Source organism: Brachyhypopomus gauderio, chromosome 13 (assembly GCF_052324685.1).
Source record: "Brachyhypopomus gauderio isolate BG-103 chromosome 13, BGAUD_0.2, whole genome shotgun sequence".
Lineage (NCBI taxonomy): Eukaryota > Metazoa > Chordata > Actinopteri > Gymnotiformes > Hypopomidae > Brachyhypopomus > Brachyhypopomus gauderio.
In genome coordinates, this window is record NC_135223.1 from 1,475,501 (window position 1) to 1,485,207 (window position 9,707).

The 9,707-nt window shown below is 43.9% G+C and overlaps 1 protein-coding gene across 2 annotated transcripts; it reads right to left on the reverse strand.

Moving 5' to 3' along the window:
• Positions 1 to 588: 588 nt before the first annotated feature.
• LOC143473717 (sodium/potassium-transporting ATPase subunit gamma-like) lies at positions 589 to 8,749 on the reverse strand. 2 transcript variants are annotated; one of them, XM_076970826.1, is made up of 9 exons: positions 8,421 to 8,749; positions 6,752 to 6,811; positions 6,294 to 6,320; positions 4,892 to 4,915; positions 4,483 to 4,506; positions 2,442 to 2,516; positions 1,497 to 1,530; positions 1,268 to 1,307; positions 589 to 1,033 (listed from the first exon to the last, which is right to left on the reverse strand). In XM_076970826.1, the coding sequence occupies exons 2-7, from the start codon at positions 6,804 to 6,806 to the stop codon at positions 1,499 to 1,501; spliced, it is 237 nt and encodes a 78-aa protein (XP_076826941.1). In that variant the 5' UTR covers positions 6,807 to 6,811; positions 8,421 to 8,749; the 3' UTR covers positions 589 to 1,033; positions 1,268 to 1,307; positions 1,497 to 1,498. The 2 variants fall into 2 exon arrangements, with proteins under 2 accessions (XP_076826941.1, XP_076826942.1); XM_076970827.1 differs by having other exon boundaries at positions 589 to 1,071.
• Positions 8,750 to 9,707: the final 958 nt, after the last annotated feature.

The window sequence follows — 9,707 nt, forward strand, 5'->3', positions numbered from 1 at the left end:
ACAAACAAGCGCTGCATTACCAACAGCCCAAGGGAAATAAAATCTCTCTGGCTCAGCCTTATCGAAGTTAATTGGCTGCCAACAGACAGCTGAGCCAATGCGGCGGAGCTCGCCGTGCCAGACCCCGCCCCTTAGAGGCGGGGCAGGGAAAACCTGCTTGCAAATACCGCAATAAGGCTTTCTACAAAACACTGCAACGTGGACGTCCGTCCAGCTAAATTACATCTAGATGTAAACTAAATTATATCTAGAAATATGAAAACGAAGACGTCAGCGTTTTTAAAGCTCAGATTGAGATAAAATCATTAGATATTTTAATCTTACATTTTCTGTTCTTCAGTAACCAATTTCTAAAAGCCGTTTTGTAGTGGCCTGTAATATACTGCAATAAACAGGAATATGCAAGTAGATAAATGAATTATAATTTACATACTTTAACGCTAGATTACGATAGTTTGGGAAAATTTAAATCGGCGTTTTTTATTTTGTATTCCTACTAGTTTCCTTATTTCGAGTGTCGTTAGTTATTGACGTTAAACCTTTACATGTTTGTTAGTATATGCATTTAATGAAATAAATCACTGTGCATTCAATTTCACAAGTTTATTTCACAGAAAAGTCATATCAGACACGTCTTATTTAATATGTATGAAACAGCGATTCATTGTTTGTAAAAGACAATGAAAAGAATTTACAAAGTGTAAAAAAGGCTACGATTCAAAATTATCCGCAAGCTGAACATGACATCAGCTAGACTCCGGAGGTTTTTGGTTTTTACAAAAGACATCATGTGCCAAAAACCGGATAAAATGCATCAAGCAAAACTAAACTGTCGAATGCAGCGATTACCAAACAACAATCCCAACTGCACCTTTGCTACCAACCGCTCATACTGATCCAAATACTTTTATCTGATGTTGAGAAGCACAGACACAAGGCGAGAAACACTCTGAAGAAACCAGTTTCCTTGCAGGCTTGTAGCGTCCTGCCGCAGCCGAGAGTCCCAGTGTTCTCCGTCCGGTGGAATCACGTGCTAGCATTGCGAAGCGTGCACAAGGAAAGACCACGGGACTTCATGAAGACAAACAGCGCACAGTGAAATGGCCAGTGACAAATTTAATCTTAGTTTGTTTGAATTAGTTCACTATAAATGTCATGATGGAAATGCTTCATATACTATAATGCATACTATGTGATGTATAATGCTTTGTAATGCATATTTTGTCATACATAACACATACTTTGCGTTAACCACTGAGGTACTCACTTGCTCATCTGTTTTCTGCATCTTCTACGTCAGTTTGTACCTACAGCACAGGAGATCATAATGTTGTATTTATTGTCAGCCAACCAAACTCAGTAAGTAGCTACAGCAAATAAAAGTACCACCGCGACACCATTCATAAACGCCCACGCAAGCCAAACACGCAGTTCCATCGCATGTGCACAGGGGAGAGAAAGCAACCACACCACCCTACACCCAAACCTCCACCTACCTTTATGCCTGACTTCTACAGCGGCACCTTCGACCTGCAGTAAACATGGAACAGTGAGAGTCAATCGACCAATCAATCAAACAACCGATCAAATCAATCAACCAATCGATCAAACAAACAAACAAACAAAGACATGGCCCATTTCATCATTTCAGGCCCTTGGGGCATTTGTAGGCCTTCCAGGCTTGCCTGGCAGGAGCTTGTGAGATTTACGGGTTGGTGTGGATTTCAGGGGCTTGGGACGACTGCCTGACTGCCCTCTGGTGGGGTGGGGGTGTGGGGCTGTGGGGTGGGGCAGGGGTCGGTGTTGTAAGGGCTGCGGTGTTGGGTGTCTTACTGAGCTCATGTTTTGTAGATTGTGCAAAACCTGCACTCTCGCAGCTACTGCTCAGCCTGCACTGGACTCGTGTTCAGAGTAGAACACACAGGTGGCCTTACATACGATTATACGTCATTAACGACCTTTAACGGCATTATTGACAACGTTACACAGATATCCCAGAGATCCCGTTTAAGACCGATTGCTCATTATTCTGCCCTGACATTTGCAGTTCCTATAGCCGCTGTGATATTTGTTTAAGCTCATGGATCGCACGCCTCTGAGGGGGCCGACCTTGAGCAGATGGGAAATCGAAGCTTTTCAAGCATTAAAGAAATGTAGCGAAATCTTCTGACGCGAAAAGAAGTAATTTGGATTCATGGTCTGTACGTGGACTCACTGCTGTCCCGTCTGGCATGTTGGTGCTCTGGGCACAGAAAGGCTTTGTGGAACCGGGAACGTAAGGGCTGGTGAGCGTCCCCGACACTGACTTGGAGAATCCCAACCAGCGCAGTTCATCTGGGGCGTCTGGCGTCTACCACGCGTACGTACTGGGGCGGGACGCTTCCACTACGGTTGGATTAGCGGTTTGTGCGTTCCACTAACAGCAGAACTCCAGTACTCACCGAATACGATAATGATCCCCAGGAAGAAGAAAAGGGCAGCGAAGACCAGGCCGGCGATCCGCACCGATGCGTAGTCTGCAACGAGGAGAGGGCATTAAACGGGACGAACCGGACCCGTCGAGCGTGAATCTGCTGGTGTCAAGCGATGGATGACTGTACAGGTACAAATCCCTAACATCTACAGCGGATAAATCTCTCTCTCTCTCTCAAATATATATATATTTTCTTTATTCTCCCAGGTGAGTAACTACAATGCACGATACATAGAGGTATAAAATATTGCAGTGTATTAGTTTCCAGAGAAACGGGCCTTTTCGTACAGAAGTGCTTCATCAACTGTGCCAGCAAAGTACTTCATATACATCAATGTGTAGTTACATAAATCAATATTTGGCTTAATAACCCTGATCTTCACCTTATGTGTCTTCGCATGTTCTCCACCAGATTGTCTTACTGCTGGTTATCTAAGATCTTCATCACATCAGCATGAAGACCAGCTGCTATACATGTAAACATGAATTTTGTAGTGATCTCTTAATGCTCCTTAAAGCATTAATCACTTTTTTATATAAAATACTTGTAAATATTGTTTATGCAAGCAAACGATAGAATATGCATATATGGTTGTAACCATCAGCCCATAAAACCTATTAAATGGGCTAATAACAGATAGTTGTGAACTATCCTCAGAGAGGCAACAGTGACCTCTGGAGGCAAGGAAGGAATTACAAGCAGACCTGAACCCATAAAACCAGAATAAATGAGTTAGTGCGTGTGTGTAGGAAGACGATTCTAGGCAGCATCAACAGTGTACCCTAGTTAAACGTAGTGGTAGTAAAAACTAGCACACAAGATTCCAGACAGACAGGATGTGTTTTAGACACACAGTCCTTCATTAACCACAGGGACCTTATATTCCAATACAGGTAATTTCGTATCCAGATAATGATACATATCATGATGTAGCACATTTTCTGTAAATTAAAGGAATAAATAGTTTAGAAAATAACCACAGAGAAATGCTTCCTTATATAGTACACAAGGTTCCCAGAGAAACAGGATGTTTCAGACAGAGGTTTTTCATCAGCTGTGCAAACAAAGTGCTTCTGAATTAGTAGGAGGAACCAGCTTGAACATCAAAAAGTAGCTGTTGTAGCTGATGAAGGATGTCGGTGCGAAACGAATCCTCCTCCTTCTCTGGAAATAGAGCGTTTTTGTGTACCATCTCTACTCATCTCCAAGTACACTAAAGTAAGAGACATAAAATGAATCTGAATGGAAAATGTCTCCTGAAGGATCCATGTAAGGAGACGCTGATAGAGTGGGACAGGAAGACACTGGTACATGAATACACAAACGTGCACAAATGTGTACTAATGTGCAGTTTGCAATTACATACAAACCAGAGAGACCCATGTATCTACAGGATCATCACATCCTCCCCTCTACAAAGGAAGGCCGTGTCCACCCGGCTTTTGTTAACCTAAACAGTCACTGTCAAAACGGTCTCATAAAACTCCACGTAAAAGTAAACGATTCCGAGTCCAGAGCAGTTTGAGGTGCTCGGACCGGGCTGTGGGCGGAGCGTGAAGCTCGTGCCCCCGGGGCTGAACGTTTTCCATCAGCTTCAGGGAAACAGAGGGAAATCACAAACCCTCCCTGACCTCCCCAGATGTTTCCTGAGGGGCCGTCGCTCTCGTGAACCCCATCCTTCATGTGAACGCCATGTGCGTTGTGGAGCTTCCCAAAACCCCCAAACCCCAAAGCACACTTGACTATCAAGTCTTTGCGTACAGAAACAAACAATGAAGTCCGAGAGGACTTTCAGTCCCGAGAGCTCAACACCACAACAGCTGCGTAGAACTCTTCTTCACCAATACGCCAGTCACTTTCATCTGTCCATTTACATGTCTGTATGTGTGTGTATATGTACACACACGCACACACGCACACACACACACACACACACACACAGCGCATGCACGCATAACTATATATATTTATATATATATATATATGGATGTAATTTATCCACACTTACCATAATGAAACTGGCTGTCATCCTCTGATGGGAAGGAAAAATGAATAGAGAAACATGAGATTAAAATTCATGACAGTTACAGGCTACATCCAACACACACACACACACACACACACACACACACAGCGCATCCTCCACCCCCCCCCCCCCCATCCTTCCACAGTGCAGGACTTTTGAAAATGGCACGGTGCTTCTCTGTACGACGGTTGGCGGACCACCATCTTAAGGCCACGGCCCCGTGCTGCTCTCAGAGAAGGCCGCCCACCGTAGCCAGACTTCCCTGGCATCCCCGCCGTGTCAGGCCCGGTGCACACGGACCCCCCTCACACATCTGCCTTGGCAGGGACAGACTTCCGCCCACCGAATTAAAGAGAGATATGAAGTATGTGTGACGTCAGAAGTGTCTTACCGTGGACATCATCCATCGTAGACGCTGGAGGGGAACCAGAGGAGAGATCATGAATCAAATTCTAAAAGTGTTTTTATTGCAATAGAAAAAAAAATACCGACTAACGGAAATGTTTCAGTGTAAGTTCAGCACATCTCTTCATGTGCTTATGTTACTTGTTTCTAAATTATTTAAGCTTCTGTTTTTTGACATATATCACTGGGCTTCAGACGACAACATGACTGTTGGTGTCAGAACGAAACGGTGCAGTGACCGGGTTGTGATGTCACGGAGGTGTGTGTTCTCCTGTGTATACGCATTAGCCTCATCAGGACCAGCAAAACGACCCCACACTGTTGCACACGTTTGTTTGGGGTTTTTTTTGCCATGGCAAAGGGGATGCATCTGGACATCACAGAGAGTAACAACAGCCATGGACACAAATATAAACACAAATCTATAGCCATAGACACAAATATAGACACAAATCTATAGCCATAGACACAAACAGCCACAACAGGAATGCAGATGCACGTTTACAGAGCACAGGGAGGGGATTGGGGTATATAAGGAGGGAATAGGGGGGTATAAAGAGGGGATAGGGGGGTATAAGGAGGTAATAGGGGGATATAAGGAGGGGATGGGGGAAAATAAGGAGGGGATGGAGGGGTATAAGGAGAGGATTGGGGGGAAATGAGGGGATGGGGTATAAGGAGGGAATAGGGGGGTATAAGGAGGTGATGGGGTATAAGGGGGGATAGGGGGTATAAGGAGGCAGTAGGGGGGTATAAGGAGGGGATGGGGGGGGGGGGGTAAATGTGCTTTTACAGCTGATCCAATTGTGTACTTGCAGAAGCACCAAACTAAGACTCTGAGAATGCTACAGAGGTCATGGCATTCTCACAAATCCACTGGGATAGTAACATGACCCTAAACACTAGACTACACAGAGGTTCAAATTTTAATGTTACTCAATGCTCTATATTAGCCAATCAAATTTAAACACACACGCACGCCCACCCTATAACAAAGATGAAGTGTGTCCTGCTTCGGTCCCATGTAGCGTCCTACAAGAACACCTGTACAGGTGAAGTCACTCTGGGTCCTGGTGTATAACACCAACTCCCCGACGTTATTTCTGCCAGTGGCCGGATAACTTCTCCAGAAGGTCGACATTGCCATAGCTTTGCTCACGACACTACCAATGGCTGCCAAGTGTAGCACTGGGTGTGTCGCATGACATGCGCTGCGAAGCCGTTAAGCGCACGAGGTGATCAGCGTAGCCCGAGGCCTGGACACGAGCAGCAGATTCACAACTCCGCACCCAAAGCCGCCTGTGCAACACGTTTCTGCTGCACCTTTGATTGCCGCACACACATCCACACAAATACACACACACGTGCCCCGGCCTCAATGCACTTACCTGGCATTTCCCTGCCAAAAGCTGACCCTGCACACACACACACACACACGGGCCAGGATAACACTGTTAGGGCTTGTGTTCCTTGACGCTCACATGACCTGTCAGCGTGGCCTCAGTGTAAACAGTGTAGTATCAACCTCAAACTGGACTTACTCTCTTCTGCCCCCTTTCTACATGGAGAATTAGGTGGAGAAACAGATCTAGGTTCTAGGTGGTAGATTCTGTTGAGTTTGTTGAAAAACTGGTTGATTTGGGTAAAAGGTTGCAAAGGTTGCCACGAGAAGAAGACAGCATGAACAGATATGTAGCAACACGGTGCAGTATGTCCTCTGTATGAATACGTTAGCCAGTGGGATCCATGTCTGCGGGGAGATCCCATACTAGCCTGCTGTAATTCTGCCGTAGTGACACGCTGCTAGGATTTAACAGCACAAAGGAGAATTCTGGGAAACACTCACCCAGAGCTGGAACCAGGAAGCAGCAAAAGAACACGGCTACTACGGACAGGTCCATCTCACCTGAAAGAAGGAGGAATAGAGAAAGAGAGTGAGACACACACTCCAAAGGAGGTCAGCGGTATGGTCTGGGTGTTCTGATGAATTTCTCACATCCCCCTCAGTTCTTGTGAGTTTTTTGAAGACCTTGTTTTGACAAGCGAACATTAATCTTGCCAGTTCACACAGACCATTTCAAGCATTGCAGTGTTAAATTCTGGGTTTTGAGCATCACGTCTACATCACGGTAAAACTGTTTTGGCCCACTGACCTCTCTATGTTTTGGTTATCTTCCATTACTCTATGAAAAGTCCCTTATTCCATTTTCTTGTAACATCTTGTCCAATGTAACATCCATCCAAGTGTTTCAGACCATTAGAATCACATCGAGGGTTTGTTATGTGTCTGATGAGTCAGATGTGTTGGAGAACGTATCCTGTGTCAAGAGCACCACCGGTCATCACACTATTATGTGATCTCGCTAGTCTACAGCCCAGTTCTGATGATAAATGGGACACGGCACTACGTGTACTGGAAGAGTTGGGACGGCTTCACGCCACAGGATCATAACCGGTCACTTGATGCTCATATTATAATTCTGACTTAAATTTGACCATAATTAAAACCACAAGGAAAATTATGGAGATTAATTATGATTCATTATCCAGTCGAAACGGCCATGGAGCAGCTGTAGGCTATGAAGAGTCTCACATGATGTCATCCTTTCCAATTATGTTTTTATAAAACGCTACAATAATTAGACAATGTTGTCCCAGTTTAACATTGTAGTGCATATACGCGTCTTCGTTGTGTTGTAGCAGACCAGTGCACCAGTTCGTGTGCCCAGAAGGCTTTAGGGTGGTCACTTACACCGTCCCATCATGCATCCTGGACGTCTGTAGCTAAGAAAGGAAAGAGCTCTATTTCCAGACCGGCACTTCAAACATGGCGAGACACCACGCTCCCACAGAGCCAAGGGCCGGAATGTTGCACGGACGACGTTACATGCAACGTGTTAGAAATGTAACGTGTCTCAAGACCGCAGAGCTATGAGACATGCAAACATTCAAACTAAGGCACAGTTCGCGTATCCCTCCGCAATGAGTCAACAATAATACCACATTCGCTGCACAGAACTGTATTTGCTGCTTGCGAAGTGAAAATGCATAGGCTATATATATGCATCTTATTTGACAGCAGCACGATAGTTAATACTTAGTAATGATTATGTTTAATGTTTAAATAGTCAACAATATATCCCTTAGTTATTTTTCACACTAAATGTGCTGTTCATATCACCATAATGGACGTAATATTATTTCAAAGGCCATCAATACTATACGTTTTCAAAATAACTAACGTAACGCGAGCTAGCCGATCACGTGTGCCAGTGGCATCCCGAAAAAAACAAGGGGAAACAGAACCGAACTGTTGTGAACACCACTGCAAGTAGTTCAAATCTAATCGATAACTCGTAGTTATTCGTAGTAGTAATCGATGACTCGTAGTCTGCGGCATAATGACAGTGTGGCAATCTGCACGAGGACGTGCAACTTAAGAGGACTTTAAAACCTGAAACGCTTTCAAAAGAGACCGAATAAAAAATTTTTTGTATGTTTTAAGAGAAACTTACCAGTTTGTCCAACGCTTAACGCCAGATATGCTCAAGATTCGAGTTTTGTGATGTTTGGTAGAAAATTAGGCAAATCACGAAGTTTTGTTAAGTAACCCCTAACTTCTTTACCTCCGTTAAAAACAACTTACAAAATACTTTATTATATATCAATGATTAGATTGGTTCTAAATTCGAGATGTGCAGGCGCCCTGCGCGATCAAGCAGCTTCCAGAAGATCAGAGTTCTTTGATGCCTACTGCACGACTCCGCGGTTAATACAGCACCTTTTCAGATCACACATCTCATATTCCAGTGCAGGTCACCCCACCGACCAACAGCCAGGGAGGGCGGGGGTGTTGGTAGTAGAGGAGGAGGGTGACGCTACCAGTATGCGGAAGTCTGTTGACACCATCATTTTGTTATTTGCGCCTAGAAAACAGTTAGTTAAATGTATACCTCATTTTGAACTGACCTGTTTAGGATTATATAGTACTTAATACTAATATTTCTACTCTAAAATATACTAAACCATACACATATACATCTGCTACAGGATTTTGCACAAAATTCCATACATTTCAGAGGATGACGTGTGCAACTGGTTATATAGTCTTACTTGATAGGACGTTTATTTTTGTATGTCACATAGGTAGAAACCCAAAATATAACGTTTTATGTGTGGCCAGCGATGTAACACAAAGTTCCTGTTCAAACTATTCCACGGATTAGATTTACCATGTAGTTAGAAAAGGGCGAGTAACAGATATGTCGCGCACGTTGTAAAAAGGAAATATTTTTATTTTAGATCATCCAAATCAAAATGACTAATTACTAAATCTGGGGGACACGTGAAAAAGAAAGGGTCACCTGACCGCAGGAACATGAAGCCAGAGTAACAGTAAAATATTTTTAAAAACGTAACAAAACATGCACGCGCGCACACACACGCACAGTCATACACACACATGCATACACACAAACACACTCAAACCCACACACAAGCATACCCCTCACACACAAACAATAACTCACACAAACACATATGTATACAAAACACACATGCACCCACACACATGCATACACATAAACACACTCAAACCCACACACATGCATACACACAAACACACTCAAACCCACACACAAGCATACCCCTCACACACAAACAATAACTCACACAAACACATATGTATACAAAACACACATGCATACACATAAACACACTCAAACCCACACACATGCATACCTCTCACACACAAACAATAACTCACACATGCATACACAAAAACACACATGCACCCACACATA

Bases quoted from the DNA above. Each gene is read 5' to 3' on its own strand.
- LOC143473717 (XM_076970826.1), bottom strand. From the start codon at position 6,806: ATGGACCTGTCCGTAGTAGCCGTGTTCTTTTGCTGCTTCCTGGTTCCA. The intron at 4,507-4,891 runs GTAAGACACTTC...CCTTCCCATCAG, and splicing joins TACGATGGATGATGTCCACG to AGGATGACAGCCAGTTTCAT. The intron at 2,517-4,482 runs GTAAGTGTGGAT...TCCTCGTTGCAG, and splicing joins TGACAGCCAGTTTCATTATG to ACTACGCATCGGTGCGGATC.